Genomic DNA, 16,872 nt, shown 5'->3' on the forward strand with positions numbered 1-16,872 from the left:
AGATCTTCCGTCCCGTGATTCACTCCCCAAGTGAGCCACAACGGCCGGGGCTGAGCCAATCCGAAGCCGGGAACCTGGAACCTTTTCCAGGTCTCCCAAGTGGGTGCAGGATCCCAAAGCTTGGGCCGTCCTCGACTGCTTTCCCAGGCCACAAGCAGGGAGCTGGATGGGAAGTGGAACTGCTGGGATTAGAACTGGTGCCTATATGGGATCCTGGCGCGTGCAAGGCGAGGACTTTAGCCGCTAGGCCACGCCGCAGGGCCCTCTGCTTTCATTTCTTTGTAACCTACTTTCTCTTCTTGAAGTAAAGTGTCTTCATCAACTTTTGTTAAGGTTTTAAGATTAGGTCTATAAGATTATATACTTATTTTTTGTGCATCATGATTTCTATAAGGCTTGCTCATTCTTTTTGGTAAGTTTTACTTTTCTCACTGATTCTATGCTGGTGTGTTCCTTTTCAAATCCTTAACGAGACATTTTCCAGTTTAGCCAATATCCCTATATTATTAGAACCTAATACATTTCTGATGAATGAATGAAAGAATGAGAATTTCAAAATTTTAGCAACTCAAATAAATGTATTTTCACTGACTCAATGTGCACACACACACACACACACACACACACACACTTTGATTTTCTTGCATTGCAGTCCTGGTTTAATGTGCTAACCCAGTGGTCTAGCTGTAGCTGCTGGAAGTTCCTTGTTGGAAGGACAACAAGAAAACAGCATGTTTATATCCTTTACGCATATTAACCAATCATTTGTCTTCTACAACTTCAGCATTCATGAGAAACTGAATCAAAGGATAGTTATTTGTGTACCTGTATCTGGGCAGTAGGAAAAAGACAGAAGCAGGGACAACACAGACAGAGCTAGACTACACATTTAGAGGCTTTTGTTAATCGGAAGAGGATCTCTGAAGTTCTTAGGTTAAGACAGTTACTTGCAAAAAAAAAAATTGTACAATGGGGCTGAAACCTGGCGTTTCCTCAAATATTTTCAACCATGGTTCCGCAGGGTGGTTCCTTGCACATGGTTATAGATGGATGATTCCTTCATGTTTCCTCTTTGCTCTTTAACAACTCCAATCAATCCAGTGATTGTGTTGCCCATAATCCTAAATGCAAGTAGATTTAGTAACTGGTATTTGTTAATGTTTTGATAGTTTCTACAGAAATACTATCCTACCCACACCTACCTGAAACTAGTAATTATATCTCTTCACTTGAAAACACAGTAAAAGAAAGGCTCTTCAGCTTTTATTTGAAGAATCTAATGTTCCTGAAAAATGTCTTTGAATAAAAGGTGCAGTGTTTAAGGAACTATAATTATATGTGCTCTATATACAAACACATGGTATACAGTATATGGTATGAATTTTTACTCTGTTCATTTACCAAAGCTTTTTCATATATCTCTGAATTTTCTGGAAAAAATTCCTATCTATGTTATAGAAACCATTACTAAGAATATTAAGGAACATTTAAAAACAGTATTTGTAGATAGCATACATACATTCAGAACAGAGAGACAGTTCCATACCTGTTTTATTAGAAAGTCTAAATGATACCATCTTATCAGGAATGTTACACACATTCCTCACTGAGGCAATGCAGCTATAATTGGCATAGTCCTGAGGTCGAAGATTCTTTAGCTTTAAGATCTTTGTTTCACCCTGAAAATGTAAAGAAGATCATCAGAAAACTCCAGTGGTAATCAGAGCGAACAAAACACCACATTATATTGTATTAAGTCACTATTATCATAAAAGCCCAGTTTTATTTTTATGATAAATACCCTGCATTTAAAAATAACACTAAACTTAAACCAAACTTATATCCAGAAATAAAACCCAACAAACTACAAAGAAAATTCATAATGTTTTCCTAGCAAGCTATCAAGGGTCAATTCTATTTCTGGTGATAGTTATGCAAATTATATGCAAAGATCAGAACAGCACATTTGATAAGGGAGCTTGTTCAACAAAAATTACAATCTATGCAGCCTTCAACATGAAATTTTATGGGGAAAAGAAGAGATTCTGGGGAAGACCGAATAAATTAAACATTAGAACAAAGTTAATGAAATAAAACTAATGACAAATACATGTATATGCAGAAATTCTACAACTGAATGAAAAGAAGTGTTTCAATACTGTTAATGTTCCTGTTAGTTCATGTTTAAAAATTCCAACATTAGGTTTCTCAGGTAAACCTGTCTCCACAAATTAGGCAAGGACTCAGAAGTAGCTTACAAACTCTTGTTTGACCAAAAAAGACCATAAAAATTTGCTCAGAGAGTAAAAATAAACAACAAAAATGTTTAAAAGAACAGCCTTCCTGTCCTATTCAAATTAAGTCCACTAAGATTTTTTTGCCTCCTAAATTCATCTCAAAATTATTCATATAACTATCTACTGTGTCTAATGACCTCAAGTTTCAGATAGCAATTTTCAAAACATAATTTTTAGATATTACCTGTATGAAACTGACTTCCTTTCACTTTAATGGGTAAAATTAGTGAAGTTACAAGCATTACAATATTTTCATAAACTGTTGAGCAATTGATTCATAAACACACCATGTTCACCGCAAAAAAAAAAAAGTCTAAACTTAGGCACAATTTTTCAAGTGTGTCAAATTAACTTTTAATTCAGTGTACATTGGCATTGAGGCTAAAAGTGTTCGATTCATTATCCAAATATATTCTTCAATCAATTTCACTGTTAACATTTTTTTAGTGGAATAACCAAAAACCTCTCATTTTCTTAATTTTCTTTTAGGAAACACATTCATCTTTCTTTACAAATATACATAGAAGTCTGTGTGTATCTGTAATTTACAGTTAAAACACTTCCTTGTATTGGACAGTTCTTACATGCTAATTAAATAAGAATCCTAGAAAATATGTATATAGAGTATTTATCTATAGGAACTGAATAACGGAGGCAAGTATACTGTGGAGATACACTGCAATATGCATCTCTATTTCTGAACTAAAGATGAACTCCCAATGAAACTGTTAGATATACCTTGATAATCGAATGCTGGACTTTATACCATTGTCTATACTTAAACGTCAGGATGCACTTAAATAGCAGAATGGAGGACTTGTGACTGTTGTGGAAGGACTACACTATTGTTATAATATAGGGAGAAATAGTTGTGGGGAATCAGAGAGGAGAAGGGTAAATCCCTGAGGCTAAGGAACTCTCATGAAAAATCTAGAAAATTATACATTAAAAAGGCCTAGAAAAGTATAGTAGACTGGAAGGGATATGTTTAAGAAATGAAATAATAATGCTAGTTACTCAGCAATCTTTATTTACTCAAAGATTTTGAATCAGTGAACTACAGCAACGTGACATTCTACATGTTCCACCCACGACAGGTCTGGGTAGTGCTCAGACCTGACGGCCAGCAGATCAAGAACTCTAGCAGTGGCAATGTCAGACACCATTTTGTACAGTGTGGCAAAAGTTTTAGGACTGCAGGGGACTACAGTGAACTGCACATGTGCTCAGCTCACAAGAACTCACTGAACTCAGTGGATTGCACTGGTCCCACAGGAAAATAATACCGACTGTGGCATCATACGGGTCAAAATAGGTCCGTATGGCACCTAGACCTAACGTCCCACAGGTTCCTGCAAGATCAGCACCACCAACAACCTAATTATATAGGACCCTGGTGTCTCTCTAATCCTGGGACCTGCTCCAACTGAAAGTGGGAGAAAGGTTGCAGAGACAACGGTGCAGCCTCAGCACAGTATCACATGTGGTCAAGAGTGGTGAGCCAGGAGCTGGGGCTATGGAGACCACGCTGGAAATCTGATATAAGAACCCAGACCTGGAACTCGCTGGAGGTTGTGGCACAAGTGGCTGCAAGCAAAAGTTGTGTACCAACTGCAATAAGTAAAATCGCATTGTAGACCTGTGGGTGACACAGCCTAGAAACCTACCCCAAGAAGAAGAAGAATCTGATAACTAAAAATACAATAACCAAGAGCAAAAGAAGACACAAAGGCAAAATGAACATTACTGAAAACTCCCCTGCAAAGGAGCAAAACTCTATGCCAACCTCAGAGTTAACTGAAGAAGACATCGAGAAAATGGGGGACACAGAATTCAGAAAACTCATTTTAAAGCTTCTGATCAACAATGAGAAGCACATACAAGAGTTCAAAGAATTTAATGAATATGTTACTCAAGAATAGCAGCAATAAAGCAAATCAAGGCTGATATATCAGAAATTAAGAACACAGTAGAGCAAATTAAGCGTACAGTGGAGAGTCTCCAAAATAGGAAGAAGCAAGCAGAAGAAAGAATCTCAGAATTGGAAGATATTTCCTGTCATCAGGGGGAAGCAAACAAAAAGCAAACAAAAAAATTTCTTTTTTCTTCCTGTTGTTGATTTTGCTTTGTGGCCTTTCATTTAAGGGAATGTACAGTAGCTGTGTAATAGGGACTGTCATATCTAGTAATATGTTATTTAACTTCATGGCATTGTAAATTTCTATTTTTCTTCCTATTGTTGATTTTGTATTGTGACTTTGAGGGGATGCACAGTAACTGTGAAATGGAGACCAACATATCCAGATGTGAGCATACAATGTAGTATGCATCTCTACTTTCAGACAAAGATGGACTCCCAATGAAACTATATATTATATCTTGACAATAGGATGCTGGACTCTCTGCCATTGTCCTTGCCCGCAATGATGGACATATGACTGCATATGAAGAACTATACTTTAGTAATGATATAGAGGAACTGGGGGGAGGACTTGGGGGGGATAAGGGAAATCCCAGGAGCCTATGGAACTATATAATAAAATCATAATAATAATAAAAAGAAATGAAATAGAGCTATTTACTCAGAAATCTTTATTTATTCAAAGTTTTAAAATTATGTAGCAAATTTTACCCCTCTTTATACTTTATATTTCTTTGGCTTTTGTTCTTGTCTTACTACTGAAGTACTGGTATTGTCAAGAGATTGTTTCAAAGATACCCAAAAAATCTGTATATGTGTTTTTCCTCTTGCTTATGAGTTTATTGGACAAGCCTTAGTATAATTTTTCCACAAATTTCAGTGTGTATATGAAATTTTCACATCCCACAGACATCTAAAACTCCATAAATCCTAAACTGGACTGTGAAACTATTCTTCCAGTATTATTCTTCTCTCTTCGATAAAAGGAATCTTACTCAATTACAGCTTTTTATTTGCATGTTCATTGTTTAGTGCTCAACTATGTCATTTTGCTGACATTTACATATGTACCACTTAAGTTATTCTTTTGTTTTCTAATTTTTTTCCCTAAGATTTATTCATTTTTATTGAAAACGCAGATTTACAAAGCGCAGGAGAGAGAGAAAAATCTGTCTGTTGTTCACTCCCCAAGTGGACAAATGGACCAGAACTGAGCCGTTCGAAAGCCAGGAGCTGCCTTAAGGTCTCTCACACAGGTGCTGGGTGCCAAGGCTCTGGGTCATTTTCTGCTGTTTTTCCAGGCCAGGGAGTTGGATGGGAAGTGGAGCAGCTGGGATATGAATGGGTATCCACATGGGTTCCCAGCACTTGGAGGTGGAGAATTAGCCAATCAAGCCATCGTATGTGCCTTCAGTTATTCCTTACTTATTGATGGAGTCTAGTGCCCTTAATCCAATATTCCCCTGAGACAATCCAAACTGTGTCAGTATAGTTTGAATGGTCCATACTTCAACAGGATTATTTTCCTATTATTTTTCCTACAATATTCCTATTATTATTTCCTAAATATATGTGATAAATAAAAACCATATACATATCCAACATGTTTTGCTATGCTTATCTATCATGACATAGTCAAGCTAGTTCACATATACATCACATAGTTATAACTTACCTTGCTTTAAAAAAAAATTAAATGTGATCATATCTTCTCTTCACTAGATCACATGAATGATTTCCTGTTGTTCTGACAAATGAACACAATCACTAGAGACATAACTGAAGACGCTGTGCAATAAGTATGCTTCTTGCTTTATTGATCTGACTCTATTCCCTTAGAGCCCTCACCCATCCAACTTCCTGCTTCCGTTGGCCCTTTGAACATAGATGCCTCTCATCTCTATCATCCCCACCTCGTTCAGGCATTGCCAAAGGGCTCACTTGCACAGTAAGCTTTTTCTCCTCCTTGCTCAAACAGGCAGGTTCTCTTTGTATGAGCCACTCTTCTGTTTCTAACAGCTTCATTTCTACTTTTCCTTGGGGAAGGGATTCATTTTTGCCAGGCTCTTCCCCTTGCCGGTTAAGTATCTAGAAGGAAGGAGCAACATCTGCCCTGTCATTAGCATTATAATCTGAGCTTCTAGCAGAGCACATGTATAGAGGAGCTGGCTTCAAAATGAACTTCTACAATTCAAAATACTGCATTAACCTACAGCACCCACGCCTTTGCTTTACATATACATTTTATCTCTAAGTTTGCTACTAGAGGGTACCTGATTGGAACTCAACAGACAAAAAACAAATGAAACATAATTCTAGATTAAAGTATTAGATGGAAATGCATTTTGCTGTGTCACATATAATAAATAGATATTTGTGCACAATAAATAAGAAAGCAGGTACTTTATACCAATTTGTGTAGACTACATTTTCAATTTTAGAAGGAAATACAAAAACAAAATATCAAAATCCGGCAAAGCCTGAAATTTCACGAAAGAAATAAAACAAATGAAAATCAACAAAACCATAAAAGATACCAAGATACATGTAGATATATATGTGGCTGTCTACATAATGCAGTGCAATTATAGATGAACGTAAAGTATTTGTAGGTTTGACAGCACAAAAAATTGACCTGCAACCTTTCTTAAAAGTATCATAAACTATATATCATAATTAGGGTTGCGACCTCTGTTTGTATATATGTTCTTATATAATTATATATTAATACATTATTCATATATATATTTATATATATTTGTCACATTCTATCTCCACCTCTGACCTCCGTTTGCACTCTAAGCCCATTGAAAACTATCTGGAAGACTCCACAGACAGCACACACTGAGACACAGCACCTCAGTGAGTTCACTATTTCATTCTCTGTATTGATCCTGCTATCAGTTTTCGAAGGTCAATCATCAGCATTCTCCCCACAGCTGACATTCAGAATGTATGGTGTAATCAGCCTACTTTTTACTTATTCCCATGCCCCTAAACACACTAAAAGCACTGTACACGAATCATTCTTTAACTTTCCTATCACAAATGACCTTTTCCCATCCTATAAGTGGGATACTTGCTTTAAAACCGTAACAACCACTGACTCAGCAAATACTGCTTGAGTATGTATTCTGGTTAAGGTCATGTGCAGCTTACTGCAAAGAATTATGGCTTTCTTTACCGTAATCACTCCGTATGCTGTCATGTCATTTGTATGCTAGAAAACCTTAAGTAACTCTCCTGTAATGAAAGGTCATTTCTAAACTCTGAGTTGTCATTTGAGAATCTACACAGTCTGGCTAAACTACTTTGTCCCTATTTCTCACATAAATTCCTCATTTCCATGTAATTAGTTCTCTCACTGTTGAGAGGTGTTTATGATTTCCTGCGTTTCAGTATTAAAAGAACAAAGCACTGCCCAATCCTTGCTATGAATCACTTTCAGTTGCTACTTAAATTGTTAAAACAAACAAAACCCTCCGAAGTCTTTACAGATTTCAGCAGTTATAAGTTTCTCTTTCTTTATTGGAATATGGCTTCTCTTTATGACTCACTATCTCACTATTAAGATTTGGTTGTGATTTATTACATCTGTAATAAAGTAAGTAATTTATAAGGCCACTAGGGAGAGAGGATACACACACATATATTCATAATATATATTAACATATATAATATATATTATATATGTAAATATATTCATAATTACATCAACATATGCAGAAGCTCTCATATCCAATGCTTAACAAATATTTCTTGTTTACCAGTGATATCGGTGAGCTAGCAGGAAATTAAGTAGAAATAAAGTAAGTAGGCATTCTTTCATAAAATCTCTTTGCATCCCTGCATTGTAACTACATTTCCTTAGCTGTCAATCCAGTATGCCTAATTACCCATGATGTTTGTGTCTCATCTGAAACCAGGAAAGATGACCATGTGGAAGTTAAGCTCTATGTGGGGAGAGAACAGCCAGCTGCCAAAGACTGGTTCGCTCCCCAGATGTTCAAATCAGACAGCACTGGGCCAGACTGAAGGTAGGAGTCACATGCTCCATCTGGGTCTCTGGCATGTTGGGCCCAAACACTTTATCTTCTGCTTCTCTTCCCAGGCTGTCAGCAGGGAGCTGGATTACAAATATAGTAGCTGGAGCATGAACCAGTGCTAATAACGAATGTTGGCATCTCAGGCAGCAGGTTTACCAGCTATGGCACAACAAGGCCCATGCTATACTTCTTGCTTTATTCTCACTTTCGCATTTTTCTGCCCTTTCCATAAATACTGTCATACTAATAATCAATTGGAAACAATTCTTCTCCGTGGTGCTTCAATATTTAATGATTTCCAGAGAGTCTAGTAGAAATGGTCAACTTTCCTATTGCTTCCAGTTGATTCTAGAAAATAAATTAAAAATACATTAAGGAAAGTCAATTCTTTTAAATTTATGCTCCTAAGAAGTCATGGCAGCAAATTTTAATAAACATCTAGTTGCTGAATTAAAATTAGGTGCAATAGTGGGGTGAGTAATCTGCTGAAAGGTTTTTGGCTTATTTTTCATCCTAGCAAGAATAGACTTCTCTAAAAACTCATCAAAGGAAGTGTTTAGTTTACCAGCTCATTATTTACAGACTTCATGTCTGCATTGCATATCCAGGTCAGACTACCCCCTCAATTCCAAGTGTTTGCTAATGTGGTCTGCGAGAGTCAAGCGGTGATGGCTTAAGTACCCGTGGCCCCTTCACTCATGTAGGCTGAATTCCAGGCTCCTGGCTTTAGCCTGGCCCACTTCCTGCTACTATGGACATTCTAGGGGATACATCTGTTGATTTAAGAGAAATTGAGCCCCTGAACAGTGCCTTAGATACAGAGGGTAAATGCTAATACCACAAGTCCCCATCTCTTAGCTTCCTTATATTCCTGCTCTGACTTTTGATAGTAAATCAAAGTACTGAAATGAAGCCACCACTAGGGAAATATGTGGCCAACTGGTCCTGCAAGATTCAAATCACCAGTATGAGGGTACCATTCACTTCTCCAGTAGATAATATGACCATCACTATTGTCCTGAGAGATTTCTTTCCGTATGATTTGGTCCAAGTCAGAAAGTCACTTCCATCTGCAGCTAGCCCATAGAGACCAAAGTCCACTTGGACATAATAAAAATTCTTCAAAGAACATAATACCTGAGGCCAATCCAGAGACAGCAGCGAACACTACCAGCCCACCAGGAACCCAGACGTGCTGAATGCACACATCTCATCCCACTTTCATCCCTACTGAACCTTCATCCCTGACCCTTTTGGAAGGTGGGAATTACCAAGAGCTGCCCAGCTCCACACTCTGCAAGTTGTAATCAACATGTCTTTCCCTCTATTACCCCAATGTCAGTGACTGCATCTTTGTGGTTTGGGAAAGCAGATCCAGTTTGGGGTCTCTATAGCAATTCTTTCAACCTATTTTGATAATTTTTCTTGCTTTTGGTAATTTTTCTGTTTTGGTCAATTTTGGCCTCTCAAAAAATAACTTAGAAAAGCTCTTCAAAACATGTACTTATGCTTACATATTTTTCTAATATTTACTAGAAATATAATTAAAAAGTTTATGTGAGATTAATATTTCACTGAAAAGATCATGAATTAGTATATGTGTATATATATATATATATATTTGTATACACACACACACACACACATACTCTGTCAAGTACTTTCCAAATTCTAGGAACACAATGAAGAAGACATGTTAGAGCAATACATGTTTGAGTGATAAACATCTAAGCAAACACAGAGGATGAATTTGAAGCATAGACACTTAGATAGACACTTAGAAATCTGGAGCAGTGGTAAGCTACTTAAAATTGAACATTCTGGGAGGTATGCCTGAAGAAGTCATATCTGACCTGAAACTTGATGGACCAGATGATGCGTGGGGGATAAAATAATACAGTATGGTCCAGGTAGCCACAACTGTGGGGAAACCAACACAAAGCTAAGGTTGGGTTGCTGAAGGCCAGCTAGAAGGTCAGGGTGACTAACTTCCCAAGCAGGGTGAACATGCAATGCAATGAAATTTCTGAGACTGGAAAGGCCAAATGACATTGGCTAGGGAAGTATAGTCAGGCTACAAAACTCAACAGACCTATCAATCAGGCTTGTCTTTGCTTTCATGGAAACTAATTTTTGGTATGATTTCCACCAACTGCACTGTTACACAAACAGCACAATCCCTCTAAGTCATCTTAAGAATTATCTGACAAATGTCACTTCAAGGAAGTGTTTAAGCTAAAAGCTTGTACCTCTCAGGCTATCTCAAAAATCATGGTCAGCTCTATCATTAGTATTTGTGTATATGTTTATATGTGTTTTAAGTCATTTACATGACATTTGCATTGATTATGTGTTGTCCATTTTAGGAGATAACTTCATTTCAGTTCTCATCTCTGGCATTGGCTCACTTTTGAGTACTGTTAAGTGAGAAGAAGCTGCCAACTAGGAAAGAATACCCTTCAGTAAATATTATACTGAGTCACATAAAAATGATAAAAATAGAGAAAGAAATCTTGGCAAGAGTGTAAGCTACAAAATGAACAAATTTAAGGAAAAGAAAGAGATCTACAATGTAAATTATAAAAAATTAAGGAATGAAACAGAAAAAAGATAAAAAAGGAAAAATCTTCCATGCCCATGGATTGAAGATTAACATCATATCAAAATTTACATATTACCCAAAGTAATTTAGAGCCAATGCAATCCTAATCAAAATACAAAAGATATTCTTCTCAGACCTAGAAAAATGACCCTAAAATTAATATGGAAATTGTAAGAGATCAGCAAAAGCTAATCTATCCTAAACAACAAGGATAGGGTCATTACAACACTGGATATACTGTAGGACAGTCATATTCAAGAAAGCCTAGTATTGAGACAACAGACATACAGACCAAGAAAACAGATGAGACCTCAAACCAATCAACACATCCACAACTAAGATTTGACAAATGAGCTATCAATCCATCCCTAGGGAAAAGACATTTTCTTCAACAACTGCAGCTGGGAAAATTAGATGTATTCATACAGAACTGTAAAACGAGACTCCTACCTTACATCCTATATGAAAACCAACTTGTAATGAATCCGATCTCTAAACCTAGGACCTGAAACCATTAAATTACTATATGAAATATAACAGAAACACTTGAGTTATTCACTAAGACTTCAGAAGGCAAACAAATACATATATATATATATACACATACATACACACATTTCATATATATACATATATACATACATATATACATACATTTCATATATATATATATATATATGTAAATGAAATTCCATCAAACTAAGAAACTTCTGGACAGCAAAGGAAACAATCTGCAAAGGGGTAGCCAGCAGAATAGGAGAATATATTTGCAAACTGTATCTGTTAGCAGATTAAAATGCAGTATATGTGAGAAGCTCAAGAGATGCGATAACAAACAATCCAAATAAGAAATGAGCGAGGGACATGAGCAGGGAATGCTCCTAGGATGTAACACAAATGGACAACAGATATATGAAAAAGCATTCAGGACCACTAGCCATTATGGAAATGAAAATTCAAGTTTTTAACCTCACTCTTGTTAGAATGGCTATCATCCAAAAATCAATAAATGCTAGCGAAATGTGGACAAAAAGGCAAATTAATACACTGCTAGAATGAGTATAAACTAATATAACCATTGTTGGAGAATGTTCCTCAATAATATGAAAATAGATTTACCATATTATCCACTCCATCCCACACTTGGAAATTTACCCAAAGCATATGAAATCAGCATATAAAAGAAGTACCAATATTGCCACAGCGTATGAAAGAGACAACTCTATTCCCATGATTATAACAGCTCAGTTTACCATAGTTGACACGAAATCAGTCCAGACATCCATCAACTGATGATTCAATAAAGAAACTGTGTGTGTGTGTGTGTGTGTGCTACAAAAGATGAAATCTTCTCTTCACAACAACATGGATGCAACTGCAGACTACTAAGGTTAATGAAAAAAGCCAGTCCAAACCCAACAAATATAATGTGCTTTCCACGACATATGATGACTAATAAAGAGTTCAAAAGTATAATGTATATGAATGAAATGGACATTTCCTCACTTGATCATTGTTTAACAGGCCTTGTCTACACTCTTGAGGACAGCAATTTTATATTTACTACTTGTTGAATTCTCTAGTGTTAAGCTAAATTAAGCTACGTTGAAAATACAACACTGTAAAAATTTTAAAATATGGAAACGAGGAGGAAACTGAAGGACATTACAGTTTGTTGAAGGAATACATAACAGGCAGATATAACTTACTTATTCATCACATTTAGCAAATAATGCAGAATACAATCACAAAAGTATAGCTTGGGCCCACCGTGGTGGTATAACAAGCTAATTCTCTGCATGCTGGCACTAGCTTTCCCATATGGGTGTTGAGATCCTGTCCTTGCTGCTCCACTTCCCAATCCAGCTCCTTGCTTATTGTTTGGGAAAGCGGCAGGAGATGACTCTATTTTCTGAACCCCTACAACCATACAAGAGATCTGGAGAAAGCTCCTGGCTCCTAGCTTCAGACAGGTCCAGCTCTGCCCACTGCAGCCATTTGCAGAGTGAACCGGCCAATGAAATAACTGCCTGTTCCTCTCTTTCCCTGCGACTCTGACTGTCCAAGTAAAATAAATCTTTGCCAAAAATATGGCAGGAAGAATAAAGACAGCATTCTACACACACATACAGACATATGTTATCAAGTGTTATTTATCCATATATACATAATTTTATATACTATGCACAACTATATTGTTACATAAACCTAATTTCTGACTATTTAAATGTACTATTCTGTGGTTCTGGGAGATGATACTTTTTCCCATGAAAATTTTCATAATTTGTAAAAAGGAATTTTTAGCTGATTATTTTCAAATTGTATAATTAGTCTAATTGGCCTAATTATAACTAATTATGTAATTGATGTAAATATGTTCAGTTTAGTAATTAGTTGGCATAATTACAATCCACAAAATGTCATGAACATTTTTAAAAAGTTGTAGAAAAATGGCAAATGAGTACGCAACCTGAAAAATTTTAATACATATTTACTGAACAATTACAAAATAATTTACAATACCTGTATTTGAATGTCTATAGTTATATTTTACATGAAAGAATTAAAATAAAAACACATGACATAATTAGATAGTGTTTTGCTGTCATTTTCGACATTGGTCTCAAAATAGAATACCTATCGCCTCAAGTCATATTTCCATGTTACTTACATGTAACCAGGAGCTGAAAACATTTTTTATTGCTTATGATGCTCTCTAAACATCACTAATAAAGTTTCTAACAAGTTCATTTTTGTACCTCTAGTGACTGATAATCCTGAATGATGCCCTATGTCTTTTAATATTGACTAGAGATATGAAAAGCTAATTATTCCTTTTAGACTTATTACAGTATAGGTTTATGAATTCATATCAGCCTTCGTAACTTAAGCCAATATCTTTCTGAAAACATCACCTATGGAAAAACAGCAAATATAGTTGAGTCACTCAACAAAACAAAAATATTCTGGTCCTGGCATGATAGCCTAGTGCATGTGCTGGGATCCCACATAGGCGCAGGTTCTAATCCCAGCAGCCCCGCTTCCCATCCAGCACCCTGCTTATGGCCTGGGGAAGCAGTTGAGGACGAACGAAAGCCTTGGGACCCTGCACCCATGTGGGAGACCTAGAAGAGGCTCCTGGCTCCTGACTTCGGATTGGCGCAGCTCCAGCTGGTGCAGCCATTTTGGAGTGAATCATCAGACGGAGGATCTTCCTCTTTGTCTCTCTTAATCTCTGAATGACTTTTCAAAAAAAATAAGATAAATCTTGAAAACAATTAAAACATTTCTATTCAAATGATGCAGTTAGTAACAGTAGGAATGGAGGCACTGGATAAATAACTCATTGTCTCAGAAATCCTATTTTATTAAAAATGAGACATTATCCTGAGTAGCACTATCATTGAAACTATCCTTAAAAGCAATTTAATTTTCCTACATCAAAAATAAGCACACATATGATCTATCAACTGAATCCTCACACAGCATCACCCCAATATGCCTCTCCAGGAGCACACTCAATTGTTAGTTAGCATACCAATTACATTTTAGTCAATCTAATAAATTATCCTCCCATTCTCTTCGCCAGACATGCCAGTGTAAATGTTTCCTCTACAGCAGCAATCATACCTCTATTTCTGCCAAAATTTTTCCTTTTTACAGTGATAAATGTTTACCTAGTTTTCCCTTACATGACAACAAGATGAGTAGAGGCAGGACCTGTACTTGTGACCTCACTCTGTGGCAGAGATTTCCTGATGTTTTGCACTTAGTACATGGCAGTTATTTTAACTGCCTTTTATGAAGTTTAAACAGACAAAGGCTATAGATACAATGATATAAAATAATGTTCTTTGCAGTGGTTTGAATATCCCCTGGAAAACTGATATTGGAATCGAACTGCAGGCCCAGCCTGGTGGCCTAGTGGCTAAAGTCCTTGCCTTGAATGCACCGGGATCCCATATGACTGCCGGTTCTAATATAAACCAGTGCCCACATAGGATCCTGGCAGATTCAAGGTGAGGGTGCAGCCACCAGCCATCATGCAGGGCCCCTCAATTAATTTTTTATTATCATTTGTATATTAACAAGTCTGCTATGTTCTAAGAATAGAAATACAAACAATAGTAACTAATAAACATTTTTTTTCAATAAAATATATACATGCCAGTTAAAATCAGTATCAGCACATAGACAAGAATATATCATTAGCACAAATAAAGAAAAGCAAAAGCAAATACCATTCCTAACTTAAACATATGGTCACAGTGCAGAAAAGACAAAGATACACATAAATAGTTCAAGGATACAAAATTAATTTTCAGTCAAAAGCAAAGTTTATAAATACGTCAAATAGCGAATGCCTTTAGGTCAACCCAACAGAAAAAGCCTGTATAACTTTTGGGAAAATAGGGCTTTATCTTATATGTAAACAAAATAGATATGATAAGTTTGTAGTTTATAAAAACTACTCAGTTTTACCATTGTGAAAATAAGACAATCACTAAACAAACTGGGTTTTTTCTACTATTGGACAATCATAACTCAAGGCATGTCCCAACTGGCAAGGTAGTTATGAGCGACAATGACAATGCATGCTATCAAGCCTACTCAAAGGTAAACATGCTTCCATCATTTTCATCTATTTATTATTAAAATTTGCCTGAGAGTCTAGAATGCATCCGTGGCTTCTCAGTCTATTCTAATATTTTTATTCATCATAACTTGCAGGCATTTATTCTAGAATTCTCTGTAAAAGCACATGAAACCACTGATGCCCTATGTAGCACTACATTCGTCTGGAAGAATCTATCTGCCAATAAAATCTATCCTGAAGAATTCCCTGAAGTGTGTCAAGCAGAGTTTCAAAATGGTGTCTGCGGGAGCCCCAATACAGCTGTGCTGCAACCAGTAGTCCATTGCTTTCTAACGAGTGAGAATGTACGGTTATATTCACAATAGGAGAACCCGTTTCTTAGTTCAAACTGAAAGATGCATGTATTTGTGCTACCTTATTAATCTCAGTAGGCATTTGCATTTATTTTACACCCAAGTAAACCTCATATAGTCCAACTGTAAAAGAAACACTTGAATGTGCAGGAAGCTGCTTCGTTACTAAGAGGCAATTCCTTATAGGAAAGTCAATGACCAGATTCGTATGCATTTGTAAGTGCACATATATTGAGAGACTGAAAGCATCACCAAATCATTGTCTCAGATTTTGTTGCAGAGCAACATTTTTTCCCGACAAAGAAGCAAAATACAAGTGAAAGAAGTCAAGTTTGTTCTTCACTGGACTATAATAGATTGCCAATATTAGTCATCCTTGCAGCAATAACCTGAACAGCATTCTCAAATTGATCAAGAGATTCAACATGTCACTCAGAATTTTACCAGTCATTTATTTTGTGGAGACTGACATGAGGACTCTGAGATTTAACTTAAAACATAAAAAAAGCCAAAATATTAAAAAAAATGCTGTGAAAAAGCTGAATACCTTTGGAGGACTTGTTCTTTCTTTTTTTAAGATTTATTAACAAGTCACAGCAAATTAACATAGTATAGCACTAGCCTAAAGACAGACAGATCAGTTAGAGGAAAGAATGCCAGCTCAAAAACACACCTTATTAAATATAATCCAATGATTTTTCACATAGGTCCCAAGAGAACTCGGGAGTGAAAGAATATAGAATCAAAATTTTTGTGAGAAAATATGTATAAGCATTTAAAAAAATCTCAAGCGTTCCCTTACAGTATAAACAAAAAAATAACACAGAAGAGAAACAGCAAATGTTGTGGTAATTATAAAAGATGATGACTCATCTTAAAACCAATATAGGAGCAGATGTTTTGCTCAGTTGGCAGGACTTTGCTCAGGTGGCTCAGATCCCATATAAGAGAACTTGGGTGTGAGTCCCACCTCTGATTTTGATTCTTGCTTCTGCAAATGTGCATCCCAGAAGCACAAACATTGGGGTCCCTGCTACCTGTGTGGGGGATTTGAAT

The 16,872-nt window shown here is 36.4% G+C and overlaps 1 protein-coding gene across 1 annotated transcript in view; it reads right to left on the reverse strand.

Annotated features, from left to right (window-relative positions):
• The window catches only part of MDGA2 (MAM domain containing glycosylphosphatidylinositol anchor 2), a 687,915-nt gene that overhangs the window by 224,003 nt on the left and 447,040 nt on the right, over positions 1-16,872 (reverse strand). Inside the window, exon 5 of the mRNA XM_058666386.1 lies at positions 1,547-1,679. Within this exon, the coding sequence (XP_058522369.1) occupies positions 1,547-1,679 (133 nt within the window). The remainder of the gene's footprint in view (positions 1-1,546; positions 1,680-16,872) is intronic.

Source organism: Ochotona princeps, chromosome 6 (assembly GCF_030435755.1).
Source record: "Ochotona princeps isolate mOchPri1 chromosome 6, mOchPri1.hap1, whole genome shotgun sequence".
NCBI lineage: Eukaryota > Metazoa > Chordata > Mammalia > Lagomorpha > Ochotonidae > Ochotona > Ochotona princeps.